This window comes from Notolepis coatsorum, assembly GCF_963971535.1.
Source record: "Notolepis coatsorum genome assembly, chromosome: 14".
NCBI lineage: Eukaryota > Metazoa > Chordata > Actinopteri > Aulopiformes > Paralepididae > Notolepis > Notolepis coatsorum.
This window is the reverse complement of record NC_140178.1, coordinates 110,470,791-110,495,544: the sequence shown is the minus strand read 5'-3', so window position 1 is coordinate 110,495,544 and position 24,754 is coordinate 110,470,791. Positions and strand designations below refer to the sequence as shown.

General features: G+C 46.4%; 1 protein-coding gene across 1 annotated transcript in view; it reads left to right on the top strand.

Annotated features, from left to right (window-relative positions):
* aldh16a1 (aldehyde dehydrogenase 16 family, member A1) overlaps window positions 1-24,754 on the top strand; it is a 95,451-nt gene that overhangs the window by 47,559 nt on the left and 23,138 nt on the right. Inside the window, exons 8-13 of the mRNA XM_084329403.1 lie at window positions 4,382-4,540; window positions 11,138-11,294; window positions 16,300-16,375; window positions 17,690-17,795; window positions 19,080-19,216; window positions 19,504-19,665. Coding sequence (XP_084185529.1) covers window positions 4,382-4,540; window positions 11,138-11,294; window positions 16,300-16,375; window positions 17,690-17,795; window positions 19,080-19,216; window positions 19,504-19,665 — 797 coding nt within the window. The remainder of the gene's footprint in view (window positions 1-4,381; window positions 4,541-11,137; window positions 11,295-16,299; window positions 16,376-17,689; window positions 17,796-19,079; window positions 19,217-19,503; window positions 19,666-24,754) is intronic.

Here is a 24,754-nt window from a genome sequence, read left to right as displayed (position 1 = left end):
CCAGTACAACCACAGTCTGACACTGTTGACCACTAGGAGCTGCCCAGTACAACCACAGTCTGACACTGTTGACCACTAGGAGCTGCCCAGTACAACCACAGTCTGACACTGTTGACCACTAAAAGCTGCCCAGTACAACCACAGTCTGACACTGTTGACCACTAGGAGCTGCCCAGTACAACCACAGTCTGACACTGTTGACCACTAGGAGCTGCCCAGTACAACCACAGTCTGACACTGTTGACCACTAGGAGCTGCCCAGTACAACCACAGTCTGACACTGTTGACCACTAGGAGCTGCCCAGTACAACCACAGTCTGACACTGTTGACCACTAGGAGCTGCCCAGTACAACCACAGTCTGACACTGTTGACCACTAGGAGCTGCCCAGTACAACTACAGTCTGACAGTGTTGACCACTAGGAGCTGCCCAGTACAACCAGTCTGACACTGTTGACCACTAGGAGCTGCCCAGTACAACCACAGTCTGACAGTGTTGACCACTAGGAGCTGCCCAGTACAACCAGTCTGACACTGTTGACCACTAGGAGCTGCCCAGTACAACCACAGTCTGACACTGTTGACCACTAGGAGCTGCCCAGTACAACCAGTCTGACACTGTTGACCACTAGGAGCTGCCCAGTACAACCACAGTCTGACACTGTTGACCACTAGGAGCTGCCCAGTACAACCACAGTCTGACACTGTTGACCACTAGGAGCTGCCCAGTACAACCAGTCTGACACTGTTGACCACTAGGAGCTGCCCAGTACAACCACAGACACTGTTGACCACTAGGAGCTGCCCAGTACAACCACAGTCTGACACTGTTGACCACTAGGAGCTGCACAGTACAACCACAGTCTGACACTGTTGACCACTAGGAGCTGCCCAGTATAACCACAGTCTGACACTGTTGACCACTAGGAGCTGCCCAGTACAACCACAGTCTGACACTGTTGACCACTAGGAGCTGCCCGGTACAACCACAGTCTGACACTGTTGACCACTAGGAGCTGCCCAGTACAACCACAGTCTGACACTGTTGACCACTAGGAGCTGCCCAGTACAACCACAGTCTGACACTGTTGACCACTAGGAGCTGCCCAGTACAACCACAGTCTGACACTGTTGACCACTAGGAGCTGCCCAGTACAACCACAGTCTGACACTGTTGACCACTAGGAGCTGCCCAGTACAACCACAGTCTGACACTGTTGACCACTAGGAGCTGCCCAGTACAACCACAGTCTGACACTGTTGACCACTAGGAGCTGCCCAGTACAACCACAGTCTGACACTGTTGACCACTAGGAGCTGCCCAGTACAACCACAGTCTGACACTGTTGACCACTAGGAGCTGCCCAGTACAACCACAGTCTGACACTGTTGACCACTAGGAGCTGCCCAGTACAACCACAGTCTGACACTGTTGACCACTAGGAGCTGCCCAGTACGACCACAGTCTGACACTGTTGACCACTAGGAGCTGCCCAGTACAACCACAGTCTGACACTGTTGACCACTAGGAGCTGCCCAGTACAACCACAGTCTGACACTGTTGACCACTAGGAGCTGCCCAGTACAACCACAGTCTGACACTGTTGACCACTAGGAGCTGCCCAGTACAACCAGTCTGACACTGTTGACCACTAGGAGCTGCCCAGTACAACCACAGTCTGACACTGTTGACCACTAGGAGCTGCCCAGTACAACCACAGACACTGTTGACCACTAGGAGCTGCCCAGTACAACCACAGACACTGTTGACCACTAGGAGCTGCCCAGTACAACCACAGTCTGACACTGTTGACCACTAGGAGCTGCCCAGTACAACCACAGTCTGACACTGTTGACCACTAGGAGCTGCCCAGTACAACCACAGTCTGACACTGTTGACCACTAGGAGCTGCCCAGTACAACCACAGTCTGACACTGTTGACCACTAGGAGCTGCCCAGTACAACCACAGTCTGACACTGTTGACCACTAGGAGCTGCCCAGTACAACCACAGTCTGACACTGTTGACCACTAGGAGCTGCCCAGTACAACCACAGTCAGACACGGTTGACCACTAGGAGCTGCCCAGTACAACCACAGTCTGACACTGTTGACCACTAGGAGCTGCCCATACAACCACAGTCTGACCCCGTTGACCACTAGGAACTTCCCAGTACAACCACAGTCTGACACTGTTGACCACTAGGAGCTGCCCAGTACAACCAGTCTGACACTGTTGACCACTAGGAGCTGCCCAGTACAACCACAGACACTGTTGACCACTAGGAGCTGCCCAGTACAACCACAGTCTGACACTGTTGACCACTAGGAGCTGCACAGTACAACCACAGTCTGACACTGTTGACCACTAGGAGCTGCCCAGTATAACCACAGTCTGACACTGTTGACCACTAGGAGCTGCCCAGTACAACCACAGTCTGACACTGTTGACCACTAGGAGCTGCCCAGTACAACCACAGTCTGACACTGTTGACCACTAGGAGCTGCCCAGTACAACCACAGTCTGACACTGTTGACCACTAGGAGCTGCCCAGTACAACCACAGTCTGACACTGTTGACCACTAGGAGCTGCCCAGTACAACCACAGTCTGACACTGTTGACCACTAGGAGCTGCCCAGTACAACCACAGTCTGACACTGTTGACCACTAGGAGCTGCCCAGTACAACCACAGTCTGACACTGTTGACCACTAGGAGCTGCCCAGTACAACCACAGTCAGACACGGTTGACCACTAGGAGCTGCCCAGTACAACTACAGTCTGACACTGTTGACCACTAGGAGCTGCCCATACAACCACAGTCTGACCCCGTTGACCACTAGGACCTGCCCAGTACAACCACAGTCTGACACTGTTGACCACTAGGAGCTGCCCAGTACAGCCACAGTCTGACACTGTTGACCACTAGGAGCTGCTCAGTACAACCACAGTCTGACACTGTTGACCACTAGGAGCTGCCCAGTACAACCAGTCTGACACTGTTGACCACTAGGAGCTGCCCAGTACAACCACAGTCTGACACTGTTGACCACTAGGAGCTGCCCAGTACAACCACAGACACTGTTGACCACTAGGAGCTGCCCAGTACAACCACAGTCTGACACTGTTGACCACTAGGAGCTGCCCAGTACAACCACAGTCTGACACTGTTGACCACTAGGAGTTACCCAGTACAACCAGTCTGACACTGTTGACCACTAGGAGCTTCCCAGTACAACCCCAGCCTGACACTGTTGACCACTAGGAGCTGCCCAGTACAACCACAGTCTGACAGTGTTGACCACTAGGAGCTGCCCAGTACAACCACAGTCTGACACTGTTGACCACTAGGAGCTGCCCAGTACAACCACAGTCTGACACTGTTGACCACTAGGAGCTGCCCAGTACAACCCCAGTCTGACACTGTTGACCACTAGGAGCTGCCCAGTACAACCACAGTCTGACACTGTTGACCACTAGGAGCTGCCCAGTACAACCACAGTCTGACACTGTTGACCACTAGGAGCTGCCCAGTACAACCAGTCTGACACTGTTGACCACTAGGAGCTGCCCAGTACAACCACAGTCTGACACTGTTGACCACTAGGAGCTGCCCAGTACAACCACAGACACTGTTGACCACTAGGAGCTGCCCAGTACAACCACAGTCTGACACTGTTGACCACTAGGAGCTTCCCAGTACAACCCCAGCCTGACACTGTTGACCACTAGGAGCTGCCCAGTACAACCACAGTCTGACACTGTTGACCACTAGGAGCTGCCCAGTACAACCACAGTCTGACACTGTTGACCACTAGGAGCTGCCCAGTACAACCCCAGTCTGACACTGTTGACCACTAGGAGCTGCCCAGTACAACCGGTCTGACAGTGTTGACCACTAGGAGCTGCCCAGTACAACCAGCCTGACACTGTTGACCACTAGGAGCTGCCCAGTACAACCAGCCTGACACTGTTGACCACTAGGAGCTGCCCAGTACAACCAGTATGACACTGTTGACCACTAGGAGCTGCCCAGTACAACCACAGTCTGACACTGTTGACCACTAGGAGCTGCCCAGTACAACCACAGTCTGACACTGTTGACCACTAGGAGCTGCCCAGTACAACCACATTCTGACAGTGTTGACCACTAGGAGCTGCCCAGTACAACCACAGTCTGACACTGTTGACCACTAGGAGCTGCCCAGTACAACCACAGTCTGACACTGTTGACCACTAGGAGCTGCCCAGTACAACCACAGTCTGACACTGTTGACCACTAGGAGCTGCCCAGTACAACCACAGTCTGACACTGTTGACCACTAGGAGCTGCCCAGTACTAACCCTAACCCTGTCCCGTCTCCTCCCCTCCTCCTCCAGATCCAGTGGCTGCTGTGTGTCCAGGAGAGCGTGTGTGAACGTGTGACGGCCCGGCTGAGACAGCGCATGGCGGGGATGAAGAGCGTCTGTCTGTCCTGCCCGGGAGACAGGTCGCTGGTGGACGCCGCAGTACAGGAAGCTCAACACCAGGGGGCCACGGTAGGGCATCTGTGTGTCTGTGTGTCACCATCAGGTTAAAATGTAAATGTTATTCCCTTCTTTAGACCCTATAGGGAGGTGTAGTGGTTACATCATTGCCGTTTTTCCGCGTTCCACCCTTTGTTCCAACGCAATGTATTTCCCCATTGCCCATTTCTAAATCGTCTCGTTTAAAACAAATAAAGCATTAACATTTGCATGGTGTACCTTTCTGTGTGTATTCATCCACAATCTACAGCATAGGTGTCAAACTCACGGCCCGCGGGCCAAATGCGGCCCGCCACGTCATTTGATGTGGCCCCCCAAGAGCTCTAGTTAAAAAAATTAATCTTGGGTTACAATCTTGGGTCTTGGGTTAAAAAATAGCGGTGTTAAAATAATTGTGGGTTAATGCGTTAATAAAGCTTTGACAGCCTTAGTTATTACACATTCTTACACATACATGTGTGTTGAACATCTGAGGCATTGATGAAGTAATAAAGGAAAAAAGCCAAAAGCACTTACTCCTCAGACATTCTTTGACAATTTTACAGCCCAAAATACAAAAAAGATCCAGGCGGAATAGGTAACAAAGGGTTGAAGAAATATTGTCTGAACTGTCAGATGCAAGCTGGCTGTGTGACATAACCGAGCATCTCGCTTAATTGAATAAGAAGCTGTAGGGACGCAAACAAGTCCCACCCAAAACTTGACCAATATAGTTGTGAACTGAGACAACCCTTATTTTGTTATTTTTGAGTACAGTTACAGTTGTGTGTTCATGCAGACACATAATAGCAATTTCATTACGAATTGAAAATGGGGGACCCTGATGTAAACAAGTCGAAAGTCTTTCTCTGGTCTGCATCCCCTTAACAATTGTGTGTATTGAGCTGTACTGTACTGTACCCATCTTCCATTAGTTGGATGTATGGCCTCTGCAAGGTTGTGTGCAGCCATTTGTTTTTGTAACATCTGCTACATCTGTCCCACGTGTTCTTTGCAGCTCATAGTTGTTAGTTCTGCCCCTCTTGACTGTGACAAAAAGGTTTTGAACAAACTTAATGTCATAGCTTGTATTTGATGATATTCTTCTTTGTTATTTACTTGAATGGTTTGATCATTGATTGATGGAGTAATATGGGGTTCTGATAAACTAAAATTATTTGTTAAAATAACATAAGCCAACATATTTTTACATCTATGCAAATGCATATGCAATATGTATAACTTGAATAAGTAATAAATACAGAAACAACATGTTTAACAATATGTAAATGAGTAGCTACATTTATTTTACATTACATTAACATTTATACGGTCTTTGGCCCTTTGAGGGCAACCATAATGCTGATGTGGCCCTCTGTGAAAATGTGTTTGACACCCCTGATCTACAGTATAGCTCAACATGAAAATATTCGCAATTAATCATAAAACAACCAGTGGAACAACCAGTGACGTCAGACTACACCTCCCTATTTAGATCAGATTAGATTTGATTCAAATGTATTGTCATCATACAGCACAGCACAAGTACTGTATAGTGAAAATAAGTTTGGCATCCAACCAGAGTGCAAATGTAACAGCAAAATGCAACAACAATGTACAGGTGATTAAACTGGGTATAAAATATATAAATAAATACTACTGAGTAATGGCGCTAATCAGATGTATGTACAGCGTTGTAGTATTATTATTTACATTGATACAGGTATTCAGGTACTCTGGTAAGTCATGCTGGCCAGCAGGTAAGGGATATGTATAGATATACTCTAGTATCTACAGATATGTAAAAAGGATTATATGCCAGTATATACAGATATATATATATATATATATATATATATATATATATATATATATATATATATATATATATGGGTTATATGCAGGTGTATAAATAGGTATATACAAAGGATTTTATATTACAGTTTGGTGTTTATCAGTGAACATTCACCACTTCTCATGCAGTTCATTACAATCTGTTTGGTTTTCAAAACATGGGTTTGTGGTGTCACATTAAGGGAGTCTTTCACGCCAGAGTTGACGCGTCACAGGGGAGGAGATATAGGGGAGTAGTAGGTGTGTGTACGGGGTTGATTCTGTGAATGAATAAAGTAGGAAGTCACTGAAGGACCTGTCACGCGCGTTATTGATTCGCCTCTTCCTTCAACTTCCCACATTGGTGACCTTGATCGTTGGATTATTATTATTATTGTTATTATTATTATGAGTGATAACGAAGAAAACGCTGTTCGGCCCGCTGCGGTGGCAGCTGCGGTGTCTGTCAAGTTGCCCGAGTTTTGGCAGCACGACCCGGACCCATGGTTCCAACATGTCGAGGCTCAATTCCATCTGCGAGGTGTCACAGTGGACGACACGAAATACTATCATGTCGTCGCTGCATTGGATGCACAGACCACCCGTCGCGTCATGGGATTTTTACGAGAGCCGCCGGCCATGGGGAAATACGCCGCTCTCAAACAACAGCTGTTACGGCTGTTTCAGCTGTCAGATACGGAGCGGGCGGAGCGCCTGTTGTCACTGAACGGTTTAGGTGACAGTAAACCAACCGAGCCCATGGAGAACATGTTGGCGTTGCTCGGCTCAGGTGACGCATCATTTTTGTTTATACAGTTATTTCTGCGTCAGCTCCCACCTCCAGTACGCACTGCCTTGGCCAGCTCGCCGCTCGTGAGAGCCAAGGATTATCGGGGGATGGCAGAAGAGGCTGACAGAATATTGCTGGCAACCCGCCACTACAGCGTTAACGTTAACACTGCGCTGCCGGCGGGGGAGATGACGGGAGCTGCGGTATCGGATCGCCGGAGGGAGAATGTACTTTGTTTTTTTCATCAGCGTTATGGTGCCAAAGCCAGGCGATGTGAGCAGCCTTGCTCTTTTTCCGGCCAGGGAAATGCCAGAGCCGGCGCTCATTAGCAGCTGTGAGTGCTGGCGACACGACGAGGCTGCAGTTCATTGAGGACACGTTGTCCAGTAGGCGCTTGCTGGTGGATTCGGGAGCCCAGCGGAGTATCCTGCCAGCTTCAGCTGCGGACGGCTTGAGTGGCAGTCACGGCCCCCCGCTGGACGCCGCCAATGGAACTCCGATTCGCACCTTCTGCACCAGTCAGTGACTGTTTGTTTCAATGGACATGCTTTTAATTGGGATTTTGTAATTGCTTCTGTGTCAATGCCTATACTGGGCGCAGATTTTTTATGTGCTCATAGACTTTTGGTGGATGTGGCGAACCGTCGCTTAATTGACGCGGTGTCATTTGCCACTTACCCCTGCACTCTGGGGGGGGGGGGGGGGGGGGGCGGCTCGCCCTCGCCAACATCCTCGCCACGGGGGACGTGTACCAGCGGCTTCTCGCTGATTTCCCCGCTCTGACTGTGCCCACGTTTTCTGCTATGGTCGCAAAACATGGGGTGGAGCATTATATCCCCACGGCCGGTCCGCCAGTTTTCGCGCGCGCACGCCGCCTTGACGCCGCTAAACTGGCCATCGCTAAAGGGGAGTTTGACACAATGGAGCAGCTCGGCATTGTGCGGCGCTCCGACAGCCCGTGGGCCTCGCCTTTGCATATGGTTCCGAAGGCTGATGGGAAGTGGCGCCCGTGTGGAGATTTCCGGCGCCTCAATAGTGCCACGGATCATGACCGCTACCCTGTCCCGCACAGCCAGGACTTTTCTGTTCACCTGGCCGGGACCACCATTTTCTCCAAGGTGGATTTGGTGCGGGGCTACCACCAGGTGCCAGTCCATCCCAGAGACGTGCCCAAGACCGCCGTTATTACCCCGTTTGGACTTTTCGAGTTTTTGAGGATGCCTTTCGGACTCAAGGGGGCAGCGCAGACCTTCCAGCGGTTGATGGACTCTGTGCTGCGAGGGTTGTCATTTTTGTTTGTGTATTTAGACGACATCCTGGTGGCCAGCACATCTGCTGAAGAGCATTGTTTGCACCTCCGACAGCTGTTTCAGCGGCTGAATGAACATGGGCTGATTGTTAACCCAGCCAAGTGTCAGTTCGGCCGGCCAGACATAGACTTCCTGGGCCATCACATCTCTTCACAGGGAGCTGTGCCTCTGCCCACCAAGGTGGAGGCGATCACTGCCTTCCCACGTCCTCGCACCATCAAGCCCCTACAGGAGTTCCTCTGTATGGTCAATTTTTATAACCGATTCATACCAGGAGCGGCTCTCTTGATGCACCCCCTGTACGAGGCACTAAGGGGCAAGAAGGACAATCAGGAGGTGGACTGGTCCCCTGAGAGGGTCCAGGCGTTTGATAGTGCTAAGGCTGCTCTCGCTAACGCTACTATGCTGGCACACCCGTACCCGGCCGCTCCAATAGCCCTCACGACCGATGCCTCGGACTATGCTGTGGGGGCGGTGTGTGATCAGTGGGTGGCTGGCGCCTGGCAGCCTCTGGCCTTTTTCAGCAGGACACTGCGGGACAACGAGAGGAAATACAGCACGTTTGACAGGGAGCTGCTGGCCCTTTTCCTCGCCACGCGTCATTTTAGGTTCCTGTTGGAGGGCCGGGAGTTCACCGCTTTCGTGGACCACAAGCCTCTGAGCTTTGCCATGGCTAAGACCACGCAACCATGGTCGGCACGGCAGCAGCGCCAACTGTCCGCCATTTCGGAATTTACCACGGACCTGCAGCATGTGGCGGGCAAGGACAACCTGGTGGCTGACTGCCTCTCCAGAGTGCGGGTCAACACTGTGCACCTGGGTGTGGACTACGCAGCCATGGCAGTTGACCAGTGCATGGACATGGACATCCAGGCATTCAGGACAGCCACGACAGGACTGAGACTGGAGGATGTGGTGTTCCATGACAGTAAGGCCACGCTCCTCTGCGATGTCTCCACAGGCCGACCTCGCCCGATGGTCCCCGCTGGCTGGCGCCGCCGCATTTACGATGCTATACATGCTTTGTCGCACCCGGGGGTGAAGGCATCAGTTAAGCTGGTGGGGCTAGGTTCGTCTGGCCGGGCCTCAGGAAGGATGTCAAGGGGTGGGCTGCCTCTTGTGTAGCGTGCCAGCGCGCCAAGGTGCATCGGCACACTAAGGCCCCGCTGGGGCCATTTCTCATCCCGGAGAGACGTTTTGATCATGTTAACGTGGACCTGGTGGGCCCGCTGCCCCCCTCCCAGGGGTTCACTCACCTGCTGACCATGGTGGCTGTGCCCCTGTCATCCACTACATCGGCGGACGTGGCTCGGGCGTTCATCTCCACCTGGGTGGCCCGTTTCGGTACCCCTGCGGATCTAACTTCGGACAGAGGGCCCCAGTTCACGTCAGAGTTGTGGAGCGCCGTGGCGGAGAGTTTGGGGGTGAAACTCCACCGCACCGTGGCATACAACCCGCAGGCAAATGGTCTCTGTGAGTGTTTCCACCGCACTATGAAGGCTGCTCTCCGGGCGGCTGTTACGGACAGTAATTGGGTTGACCGTTTGCCGTGGGTCATGCTAGGCCTGCGCTCGGCCCCAAAGGAGGATCTGCAGTCATCTTCGGCTGAGCTCGTGTTGGGTCAGCCGCTGAGAGTCCCTGGGGAGTTCCTCCCAGGTGCCACAGCTCCCTGGTCAGCTGCGACTCATCGCTTGGCCATCCGAGACACCGCCAGCACTTTCGCTCCCGTGCCCGCACATCACTGTTTTCCCCTGTCCTACATCCCCAAGGACTTGATGTCAGCCCCGTACGTGTTCATCCGCCGCGATGCCCACCGATCTCCACTCCAGGCTCCATACGATGGGCCCTTCCGGGTCCTGGAAGCGGGACCCAAGAGCTTTATGGTGGACAGAGGGGGGCTTCAGGAGCGGATATCGGTGGACCGTTTGAAGCCTGCACACGTGGACCCGGACGGGCCGGTGGAGCTGGCTCAGCCCCGACGGCGCGGCCGTCCACCCAACCCCACTCCTGCCGCAGGTTTGCGGCCCATGTCTGCCTCTACCCCGGCAGCAGCCCCGGACTCTCCCCCAGTCCAGCCTCGCCGCCGGCGCGGACGGCCGCCGGCTCGTGCCCTTCCCCCTTCCCCCCTGACTGTTAAGCGCAGTCGTTATAGTCGGGTAGTCAGGCCTCCTACGAGGGGCTGAGTACTTTGGTTTTTTTTTTTGTATGGGTTGGGGTTGCAGGGTATGTCTACTCTGGGTGTTCGGGGGGGGGCCTGTGTGGTGTCACATTAAGGGAGTCTTTCACGCCAGAGTTGACGCGTCACAGGGGAGGAGATATAGGGGAGTAGTAGGTGTGTGTACGGGGTTGATTCTGTGAATGAATAAAGTAGGAAGTCACTGAAGGACCTGTCACGCGCGTTATTGATTCGCCTCTTCCTTCAACTTCCCACAGGTTAATAATAACCCTCTGAAGTCTGGGCTATTTTGTGATTGTGACCCCCGCACTGATTCTGGGGATTTTCTATTTTTAATTATTTTACATAATATGAAAGTACAGGTTCATACCTTCAAAATAAGCCATCACTTGGATAAATCAGGCAAATACTTTTTTTTCTTTAAATACTTTACTCTCTCTCTCTCTCTCTCTCTCTCTCTCTCTCTCTCTCTCTCTCTCTCTCTCTCTCTCTCTCTCTCTCTCTCTCTCTCTCTCTCTCAGCTGATCCAGCCCAGCTCCGCCCCCCCCTCTGGTGACCAGTACCCCCCCACCGTGCTGTGTGGCGTGGCCCCCTCCTCCCCCTGCGTGGTGACTCCGCCTCCTGGACCCCTGCTGCCTCTCATGACCTTCAGAAGCCACTCGGAGGCGGTTGCTATGGGTAACGGCCGCTGTCACTCAATGCAGCCAAGTCTAGCAGCGCAAATAATTTTGTTATTGAAACCCAGGACTAAATATATTTGTCAATGAACATTTTCTCATGAGTGAGTAAAGATGAAAACTGAGATATTTATGAAACTAGTATAGTTTATGTACAGTATATTTTTCTAACTTACAGTATAGTTTATATAATAGTTTATATACATAATATAAAGCAAGGCACTTAACCCCCAACTGCTCCAGTGGAGTTGCTCAGTGGCCAACGGTGTCAGACTGTGGTTGTACTGGGCAGCTCCCAGGTGTGAATGGAACTGTTAATGTGAAGCAGGGCGTAGCTGAAAAAGAGCATCTGTGCTCAGAGAACCTACCCTGGGTAAATAAAGGTTAAACAAAAAACAATAGTTTATATATAATATAATGTGTGTGTGTATATATATATTAGGGATGTCAGTTTATCTCGTTAATTAGATTAATTAATTACACAGCAAATTACCGCGTTATGAAAATGAACTAAAATTAATTACAATTTTTTTTTTTTTATTGTGGAATGGGTTTTATTGTGGTGGACAATAAGGGCATTCCACGTCTTAAATGTACATGGGCAGTGCAGGTACGTACATGGAAAGGGAGAACTACTTCCAAATCGTGGATGCCTTAACCTGTAGTGATGCAAAAGCTTGAACCTACTTGATACAGTTTCTGTGCACCCCTTACATCTCCACATTCCCAGCACCTAACCCTGTAACATAAATAGAATAGAATAGAAATACTTTAATCATCCTGAGGGAAATTTGGCACTACAAATTGCTCACAGTAAACATTTAGGTAGACAAAACAAATCACAAATAACAAAAAATTGCCTAAGAATAAAGAATAAAATAATAATAAAATAAAATACGGTCCGGGATTCACATTTCCTATGTAATGTATGTACATGCTAATATAAATACAGTAAAAAATACAGATCTACATTAAGTGTATTGTAAGTGTAATATTGACAATGTTGTTTTAAAAGTCCAGGAAGATGGTAACCGTCACTCTGTGCTCAGTGATGCAGTGAGGCACAGTGATGCATAGTCTGATCACTGTGCATCACTGAGCACAGAGACAAATCAAGTCCATTAGTTACATTATTAAAGCTCTGATCTATAATTCTAATAAAAAGGTCTACTGCACTAACAATTCAAAACATTATGGAAATGTACTAGTGCTATCAATTCATAATTAATGGATATATCTTTAAATACAAGGACTAACACTAACCAGCTAAATGTTTTTAATGTGTTATGATGCTGTTAAAGAATGCCTTAATTAATCTGTAGTGATGCAAAAGCGTGGACCTACTTGATCGTTTCTGTTACATCTCCACATTCCCAGCACCTAACCCTGTAACATAAATCAAGACCATCATTAGTTACATTATTAAAGCTCTGATCTATAATTATAATAAAAAGGTCTACTGCACTAACAATTCAAAACATGGAAATGTACTAGTGCTATCAATTCATAATTAATGGATATAACTTTAAATACAAGGAGACAATTTGACCGTAGACCCCTCTACCATGAACCTGAAACAAACATTCATTTCACTGATCACTGCAGTGTTGAGCTTACTTCTGTTAATCACTGTGACCTATGGGACTTCATTTAGCTAGCTACATTTACATTTACATTTAGTCATTTAGCTGACGCTTTTATCCAAAGCGACTTACAAGTTCTGTACGACAAGCCAACATTAAGCATACGTTAGCTAGAGGCACTAACTAACGTTAGCTAGCTACCCAGCTACATTAAGCATGCGTTAGCTAGAGGCACTGACTAACGTTAGCTAGCTGCCCGGCTACATTAAGCATGCGTTAGCTAGAGGCACTGACTAACGTTAGCTAGCTGCCCGGCTACATTAAGCATGCGTTAGCTAGAGGCACTGACTAACGTTAGCTAGCTGCCCAGCTACATTAAGCATGCGTTAGCTAGAGGCACTGACTAACGTTAGCTAGCTGCCCGGCTACATTAAGCATACGTTAGCTAGAGGCACTAACTAACGTTAGCTAGCTACCCAGCTACATTAAGCATGCGTTAGCTAGAGGCACTGACTAACGTTAGCTAGCTGCCCGGCTACATTAAGCATGCGTTAGCTAGAGGCACTGACTAACGTTAGCTAGCTGCCCGGCTACATTAAGCATGCGTTAGCTAGAGGCACTGACTAACGTTAGCTAGCTGCCCAGCTACATTAAGCATGCGTTAGCTAGAGGCACTGACTAACGTTAGCTAGCTGCCCGGCTACATTAAGCATGCGTTAGCTAGAGGCACTGACTAACGTTAGCTAGCTGCCCGGCTACATTAAGCATACGTTAGCTAGAGGCACTAACTAACGTTAGCTAGCTGCCCGGCTACATTAAGCATGCGTTAGCTAGAGGCACTAACTAACGTTAGCTAGCTGCCCGGCTACATTAAGCATGCGTTATCTAGAGGCACTGACTAACGTTAGCTAGCTGCCCGGCTACATTAAGCATGCGTAACTGGACCTGCACAAGTAACTGGACCCAGGCATAATGAACCTCAAACTAGCTAACGTTAGTAGCCCCTTTATACAGACAGAGCATAATGAAACAACGTTAGCCAAGTTAGCATTGACAAGAAACACCAAGACTTTTGAAATGGTTAAGTTACATACTGTACGAAAACAGCAATATAACGTTAGAGGAAATGTCGCCCAGTGCCCACTTGAACACCAACATAAATCAATTTGATGAACTTACTTTCAATTCGGGAGTTCTTTCTCAACGAGTCCATCATACTTTCTGGCAGTCAAATACTATTTCCGGTTGGTGACTCAACTTAATTTAACTGAGTTGTCAGTTTTCAATCAACGCGAGAGAAACCAGTAAATTCAACATTCTCCATAAACAACGGAAGTTTACTTGATTAAAACATGATCACAAAAGGATTATAAATGAATTTGTTGCATGCACTAACTGTATTAATGTAAATTCAAAGACCTGCTCTTTCCCGTTTTTTCAGTGTACTACTATGCTAATGTGTCTATACTACTATGCTAATGTGTCTATATTATTATGCTAATATGTCTATACTACTATGCTAATGTGTCTATACTACTATGCTAATATGTCTATACTACTATGCTGATATGTCTATACTACTACCTACTATGCTAATGTATCTATACTACTATGCTAATGTATCTATACTACTATGCTAATATGTCTATACTACCTACTATGCTAATGTGTCTATACTAACGGTGTAACGGTACGTGTATTGTATTCGTCCCACGAATTTACGGTACGGCCGTCACGGTGCGGTACATCCAGCCATACGCCGAATACGTCTCCGATGACAAGCGGACAGAATTAACAACAGCGCGCACTGACACTCTGCACTCGGCTCTCCCCTCCTCCTCTCCTGATTACTACAGCCTATTTGTCCCTAAAACAAAACCATGATGAATTAATTAAATGTTTAACACAGCCGGGTCATTACAATTTTGCAGTTTTCTTTCGTTTTCTTGTTCGCCCAATAATGTTAACCAAAAGACACACACGCGCGAGCGAACACACACGTCAACCTTTTTCTGTCGGACCGCGGAGTCTCACAGCTGATCGGAGAAAAAATAAAAGCACAACATACCACCAGATCATCTGAGCTCCTCTCCAGTTGCTGCTGCCTGCTACTGTTTAAATCCAAAATATTGATAATCCTCTGCCATTGTTGTGTAACATGTCATCTGTTCTCTAGTCTTCTTCAGTCTCGGCTTCACGTGAAGTTAAATCCTCTCTACAAGTGAAACTGAAACTAAGTTGTTGTTAAAGGTGCAGCAGTAGGCAATTAATTTACTCGTGGATGCCTGAACACAGAATTACACCAGTATCACTGACTACTATGGCAAGCCTATAGAATATTATTATATTTAATAATAATTATTATTATAAATATATAATAATAATTATAAATATTTTTTTCCTGTTGTACCGAAATCGTACCGAACCGTGACCGCAATACAGAGGTACGTACCGAACCGTGGCTTCTGTGTACCGTTACACCCCTAGTCTATACTACTATGCTAATGTCTCTATACCACTATGCTAATATGTCTATACTACTACCTACTATGCTAATATGTCTATACTACTACGCTAATATGTCTATACCACTACCGACTATGCTAATATGTCTATACTACTACGCTAATATGTCTATACTACTACCTACTATGCTAATATGTCTATACTACTACGCTAATATGTCTATACTACTACCTACTATGCTAATATGTCTATACTACTACCTACTATGCTAATATGTCTATACTACTACGCTAATATGTCTATACTACTACCTACTATGCTAATATGTCTATACTACTACCTACTATGCTAATATGTCTATACTACTACGCTAATATGTCTATACTACTACCTACTATACTAATATGTCTATACTACTACCTACTATGCTAATATGTCTATACTACTATGCTAATATGTCTATACTACTACCTATTATGCTAATATGTCTATACTACTACGCTAATATGTCTATACCACTACCGACTATGCTAATATGTCTATACTACTACGCTAATATGTCTATACTACTACCTACTATGCTAATATGTCTATACTACTACGCTAATATGTCTATACTACTACCTACTATGCTAATATGTCTATACTACTACGCTAATATGTCTATACTACTACCTACTATGCTAATATGTCTATACTACTACCTACTATGCTAATATGTCTATACTACTACCTACTATGCTAATATGTCTATACTACTACCTACTATGCTAATATGTCTATACTACTATCTACTCAGAGTGTAGCAATCAAGTTCAACACTGTTTGACGAACAATATCACTGACCCTCAGCTGAAAGAGTGGTACCCTTCCTGCTGACTTGTTGTGCAGAACTTGTAAGTCGCGTTGGATAAAAGTGTTCAGCTAAGTGACTAAATGTATTGTCTGTGTTGCCAGGCAACCACAGCCCTCACGGCATGGCTGCCTCCATCTGGACAGAAGACCTCACCTTGGCTCTGGAGACTGCTAAGAGGTAGACCCCCTCCCTCTGTACCCCCCTCTCTCTCTGTCTCTCTCTCTCTCTGTCTCTGTCTCTCTCTCCCTATCATTATCTCTCTGTCTCTCTCTCTATATATATATATATATATCCTTCTCTCTCTATCGATCCGTATCTCTCTCTCCCTATCATTATCTCTCTTTCTCCCTATCCCTATCTCTCTCTCCCTATCCCTATCTTTCTCTCTCTCTCCCTATCCCTATCTCTCTCCCTATCCCTATCCGTATGTCTCTCTCCCTATCCTTATCTCTCTCCCTATCCTTATATCTCTCTCCCTATCCTTCTCTCTCTCCTTCTCTCTCCCTATCATTATCTCCAGTGGTGCGTTATTGAAATCATCTGGGGTGACACGCACCACGTGCACGCGCGCTCCTGGCGCGTGCGCGCGCTCCCGCGAATGCGCATTTAATGTCCCCTCGCTTGGGCACAGACTAAAGACAGTGCCTAATTGCCTCTACGAATGGAATGTAACACGTCTTCACAACAAGTTAGGTGTGAATGTGTCTGAGAACGTATTTAACACACCTGACGACCGGCGCTATTGATATGCAAATAGCGAGTGAGCTTGCACACCGTGCTACCCCGTCCCATGAACAACGCATGCCTGATTATCTCTCTCCCTATCCTTATCTCTCTCTCCCTATCCGTATGTCTCTCTCCCTATCCTTCTCTCTCTCTCCTTCTCTCTCCCTATCATTATCTCTCTCCCTATCCTTATCTCTCTCTCCCTATCCGTATGTCTCTCTCCCTATCTTTCTCTCTCTCTCCTCTCTCCCTATCATTATCTCTCTCCCTATCATTATCTCTCTCTCCCTATCCTTATCTCTCTCTCCCTCTATCCTTCTCTCTCCCTATCCTTATCTCTCTCCCTATCCTTCTCTCTCTCTCTCTCTCCCTATCCTTATCTCTCTCCCTATCCTCATCTCTCTCCTTATCTCTCTCTCCCTATCCTTATCTCTCTCTCCCTATCCTTATCTCTCTCTCCCTATCCTTATCTCTCTCTCCCTATCCGTATCCATCTCTCCGTCTGTCTCTCTCTGTGTGTGTGTGTCTCTCTCTTTCTCTCTGTCTATCTCTCTTTCTCTATCCTTATATATCTCTCTCTCTCCCTATCCTTATCTCCTTCTTCTTCTCCTTTCTTTTTCTCTTGTGTCCTAAATATCATTTTCTAATGACTAGTCTCAAGTTTAGATTCTGCCTTTTCTTTTCATGTAGATAAAACAATTTTTAGTGGCTTAATGTTTGGATCTCTCTCTCTCTCTCTCTCTCTCTCTCTCTCTCTCTCTCTAGTTTGCTGGTGGGCTCTGTCTGGGTGAACTCTCACTCTGTCAGTGACCCTGCCCTGCCCGTCTCGGGTCATAAGGACAGTGGAACCTGTACTGATGGAGGTCAGGAGGTAAAAACCAACGTATAAATTCAAGTTGGAACGTGCTGAAATGCTCCTCCTTCCCACACCCAGCAGGGGGAGACATACTCATGTTTATAAATGAAATTAGCATTTAAACTGGAATTATGATGTGTTCAGGAGAGTACACACACACACATACAGAAACACACATTTGAATACTTTATTTGGTTCCACAAATGATATTACATAAACAGGGAAACAAATGTATCGGGGCCAAGCAGCACTGAACACTTAAGGGTACACATAGCTAGAGATGCTCGATATTGGCTTTTTTACCGATACCGATATACCGATATTGTCCAACTCTTAATTTCCGATACCGATATCAACCGATACCGATATATGCAGGGTTCCCCCCCCCCCCCCCCCAAAAAGCAGAATAATTTCAGGTAATTAACATTACATATCTCTTGTTAACACAACATTATGCATACTTTTGACAATAAATAAAATCAGAATTTGTTATTACTTGCTTGCCTGGGTAAATAAAGGTTACAGAAATGTAAAAAGATTTTTTTTTTTTTTTTTTTTAAACCGATACAGATATTTTCCGATATCACATTTTAATGCCAATATCGGCAGATAATATCGGACATCCCTACACATAGCACCTCATTCTCCACACGGCTAAGCTGCCAATAATAGCACACACACAGAAACAGAAACACACACGAAGACACACACAGAAACACACGTACACACAGAAACACACACACACACACACACACACAAACACACACACACACACACACACACAGAAACACACACACACAGAGACACACAAACACACGCACACACAGAAACACACGCAGACACACACACACACACACATACACTGAGAAACACACATATTATAGACACAAGTATTCAGTAGAAATTAAAAGGTGTAGGTCAGTCATTCTGTGTTTGAGACGATGTCTGCCTGTTGTTCTGTGGTATCTCTCAATGTCTGCCTGCCTGTTGTTCTGTGGTATCTCTCAATGTCTGCCTGCCTGTTGTTCTGTGGTATCTCTCAATGTCTGCCTGCCTGTTGTTCTGTGGTATCTCTCAATGTCTGCCTGCCTGTTGTTCTGTGGTATCTCTCAATGTCTGCCTGCCTGTTGTTCTGTGGTATCTCTCAATGTCTGCCTGCCTGTTGTTCTGTGGTATCTCTCAATGTCTGCCTGCCTGTTGTTCTGTGGTATCTCACCGTGTGTTCAGGATGTAGGCCTATGACAAAACATCTTCAGTCACAACTCCTCACTCTCCATGTATCCTCACTCTCCTCCTCAGGGTCTGTATCAGTTCCTGCGCCCGTCCTCTTCCTCCTCTCCTCCTCTTCCTCGCCCCTCCCCCTCTCCACTAGACTACGCCACGTTTGGGACAACGGCAGCGACGGCCGTCATTCCTGATGGATCACACCCTGCCAGGTGCGCGTGCGTGTGTGTGCGTGTGTGTGCGTGTGTGTGTGTGTGTGTGTGTGTGTGTGTGTGTGTGTGTGTGTGTGTGTGTGTGTGTGTGTGTGTGTGTGTGTGTGTGTGTGTGTGTGTGTGTGTGTGTGTGTGTGTGTGTGTGTGTGTGTGTGTGTGTGTGTGTGTGTGTGTGTGTGTGTGTGTGTGTGTGTGTGTGTGTGTGTGTGTGTGTGTGTGTGTGTGTGTATATATATAACAGGCTACTACCATCTCGACTTCTGACCTTTAGCCTCACCTGTCCCCAGGTCCTATAACCAGTATGTCGCCGGTAAACCCTGTAAGGCTGAGTCCGGCTGCAGTGTGGCGGTTCGGCCACCAGGTGGTGCTGGTTTGTTGGCCTACTGCCCAGACGGAGGAAGGAAGGACGTCCGCAACGCGGTGGAGGCGGCGATCAAAGTCCAGCCTGGGTGAGAAGAACACACACAAGCAGACACCTGTACTCAACATAAACACACTCACATATACACATGTACTCACATATACACATGTACTCACATAAACACACTCACATATACTCACTCACATATACACATGTACTCACATATACACATGTACTCGCATATACTCACTCACATATACTCACTCGCATATACACATGTACTCGCATATACTCACTCACATATACTCACTCACATATACTCACTCACATATACACCTGTACTCCCATAAACACACTCACATATACACATGTACTCACATATACACCTGTACTCACATAAACACACTCACATATACACATGTACTCACATATACACCTGTACTCACATATACTCACTCACATATACGCATGTACTCACATATACACACATACATATACACATGTACTCACATATACTCACTCACATATACGCATGTACTCACATATACACACACACATATACACATGTACTCACATATACACATGTACTCACATAAACACACTTGCATATACACATGTACTCACATATACTCACTCACATATACACATGTACTCACATATACTCACTCACATATACACATGTACTCACATATACACATGTACTCACATATACTCACTCACATATACACATGTACTCACATATACTCACTGACATAAACACACTGACATAAACACACTCACATACACATGTACTCACATATACTCACTGACATAAACACACTCACATAAACATGTACTCACATATACTCACTGACATATACACATGTACTCACATATACTCACTCACATATACACATGTACTCACATATACACACTCGCATATACACATGTACTCGCATATACACACTCACATATACACATGTACTCACATATACACACTCGCATATACACATGTACTCACATATCTGGTTGACTGTTGACAGGTGGATGTTTGGGTTAAAAGATGGTTTATTTTCTTGTTGTGTGAAGAGCCGCCACAGAAAATATCACGAACATCATGAGAGAGACTTCAACTCTTCTGTTTCTTCAACTCTTCTGTTTCTTCAACCCTTCTGTTTCTTCAACCCTTCTGTTTCTTCAACTCTTCTGTTTCTTCAACTCTTCTGTTTCTTCAACCCTTCTGTTTCTTCAACTCTTCTGTTTCTTCAACCCTTCTGTTTCTTCAACCCTTCTGTTTCTTCAACTCTTCTGTTTCTTCAACTCTTCTGTTTCTTCAACCCTTCTGTTTCTTCAACTCTTCTGTTTCTTCAACTCTTCTGTTTCTTCAACTCTTCTGTTCTTCAACCCTTCTGTTTCTTCAACCCTTCTGTTTCTTCAACCCTTCTGTTTCTTCAACTCTTCTGTCTTCTGTTTCTTCAACTCTTCTGTTTCTTCAACTCTTCTGTTTCTTCAACTCTTCTGTTCTTCAACTCTTCTGTTTCTTCAACTCTTCTGTTTCATCAACTCTTCTGTTTCTTCAACTCTTCTGTTTCTTCAACCCTTCTGTTTCTTCAACTCTTCTGTGTCTTCAACTCTTCTGTTTCTTCAACTCTTCTGTTTCTTCAACTCTTCTGTTTCTTCAACCCGTCTGTGTCTTCAACTCTTCTGTTTCTTCAACTCTTCTGTTTCTTCAACTCTTCTGTTTCTTCAACTCTTCTGTTTCTTCAACTCTTCTGTTTCTTCATGTTTATTCAACTCGGTATGCGTCCTGTCATGGTGATCCTAACACTAAACCCCCATTACCAAGATATTGGTTTATAAACAGTGAGGACACAGGGGGAGCATGTCTATGTTCCCCGGGTCCTATGTTCCCCGGTAGCGATGGATAGTCAGACCACCAGCACTGATTCCAAACTCTAACCTTAACCAACTTCGAACAGGGGGAGCATGTCTATATCACAGCTAGCTACATATCACAGCTATCTACATATCACATCTAGCTACAGCTAGCTACATATCACAGCTAGCTACATATCACAGCCAGCTACATATCACAGCTAGCTACATATCACAGCTAGCTACATATCACAGCCAGCTACATATCACAGCTAGCTACATATCACAGCTAGCTACATATCACCGCCAGCTACATATCACAGCTAGCTACATATCACAGCTAGCTACATATCACAGCTAGCTACATATCAGTCAGCTACATATCACAGCTAGCTACATATCACAGCCAGCTACATATTACAGCTAGCTACATATCACAGCTAGCTACATATCACAGCCAGCTACATATCACAGCCAGCTACATATTACAGCTAGCTACATATCACAGCTAGCTACATATCACAGCTAGCTACATATCACAGCTAGCTACATATCACAGCTAGCTACATATCACAGCTAGCTACATATCAGAGCTAGCTACATATCACAGCTAGCTACATATCACAGCTAGCTACATATCACAGCCAGCTACATATCACAGCCAGCTACATATCACAGCTAGCTACATATCACAGCTAGCTACATATCACAGCCAGCTACATATCACAGCTAGCTACATATCACAGCCAGCTACATATCACAGCTAGCTACATATCACAGCTAGCTACATATCACAGCTAGCTACAGCTAGCTACATATCACAGCTAGCTACATATCACAGCCAGCTACATATCACAGCCAGCTACATATCACAGCTAGCTACGTATCACAGCTAGCTACATATCACAGCCAGCTACATATCACAGCTAGCTACATATCACAGCTAGCTACATATCACAGCTAGCTACAGCTAGCTACATATCACAGCTAGCTACATATCACAGCCAGCTACATATCACAGCCAGCTACATATCACAGATAGCTACATATCACAGCCAGCTACATATCACAGCTAGCTACATATCACAGCTAGCTACATATCACAGCTAGCTACATATCACAGTCAGCTACATATCACAGCTAGCTACATATCACAGCCAGCTACATATCACAGCCAGCTACATATCACAGCTAGCTACATATCACAGCTAGCTACATATCACAGCTAGCTACATATCACAGCTAGCTACATATCACAGCCAGCTACATATCACAGCTAGCTACATATCACAGCTAGCTACATATCACAGCCAGCTACATATCACAGCCAGCTACATATCACAGCCCGACAAATTAACTTGGAGTGAGATGAACTTAAGATCCCTCAGGCGAGGGACACACACACACACACACACACACACATACCTTATGAGGACACTAGGGCTGTCTTAAATACTTCGAAGCTTCGAAGCTTCGTTCGATGGGCATGGGATTCGATTATGAAAATAAAATTTGAATATATTAAAAAAAGATTTTTTTTAATTTTTTTTTAAGATTTGTGTTCATTGTGCTGCTTTTATAAAGCCTCAAATGACGGCTTACAATATTTCATGAAAGCAAAGTGTTTTGTTTGTCTACGATTTAAAAAGGTTTAAACTTTACAGCACTGACAAAGTTGAACAAAGTGATGTACAAGTCCCACAACATAAAAAAATTTATAGATTTTTTTCTTTGTATCTTGAAGCTTCGAATTAAAATCGAATCTCGGCCCAGAAGCTTCGAATTCCAAAGAAAAATCGAAGGTCAGCCCTAGAGGACACACGTCACACACATACCCTATGATGACACACACACACAGACCTTATGAGGACACACACACACACACAGACCTTATGAGGACACACACACACAGACAGACCTTACGGACACACACACACAGACCTTATGAGGACACACACGCACACCTTATGGACACACACACACAGACAGACCTTATGGACACACACACACACAGACCTTATGAGGACACACACACCTTATGGACACACAAACACAGACAGACCTTATGGACACACACACACACAGACCTTATGAGGACACACACACCTTATGGACACAAACACAGACAGACCTTATGGACACACACACACAGACCTTATGAGGACACACACACACAGACCTTATGAGGACACACACACAGACCTTATGAGGACACACACACACAGACCTTATGAGGACACACACACAGACCTTATGAGGACACACACACACAGACCTTATGAGGACACACACACAGACCTTATGAGGACACACACACACACATACCTTATGAGGACACACACACACACACAGACCTTATGAGGACACACACACACAGACCTTATGAGGACACACACACAGACCTTATGAGGACACACACACACACACACATACCTTATGAGGACACACACACACACACAGACCTTATGAGGACACACACACACACACACACACAGACCTTATGAGGACACACACACACACACACACACACACACACACAGACCTTATGAGGACACACACACACACACAGACCTTATGAGGACACACACACACACACCTTATGAGGACACACACACACACCTTATAAGGACACACACACACACACACACACACACACAGACCTTATGAGGACACACACACAGACCTTATGAGGACACACACAGACCTTATGAGGACACACACACACACCTTATAAGGACACACACACACACACACACACACAGACCTTATGAGGACACACACACAGACCTTATGAGGACACACACACACCTTATGAGGACACACACACACACCTTATAAGGACACACACACACACACACACACACACACACACACACACACATACCTTATGAGGACACACACACACACCTTATAAGGACACACACACACACACACACACACACACACACACACAGACCTTATGAGGACACACACACAGACCTTATGAGGACACACACACACAGACCTTATGAGGACACACACACACACCTTATAAGGACACACACACACACACACACACAGACCTTATGAGGACACGCACACACACAGACTTTATGAGGACACACACACAGACTTTATGAGGACACACACACACACACAGACCTTATGAGGACACACACACACACACAGACCTTATGAGGACACACACACACACACACACACACAGACCTTATGAGGACACACACACACACAGACCTTATGAGGACACACACACACACAGACCTTATGAGGACACACACACACACACACACACACAGACCTTATGAGGACACACACACACAGAC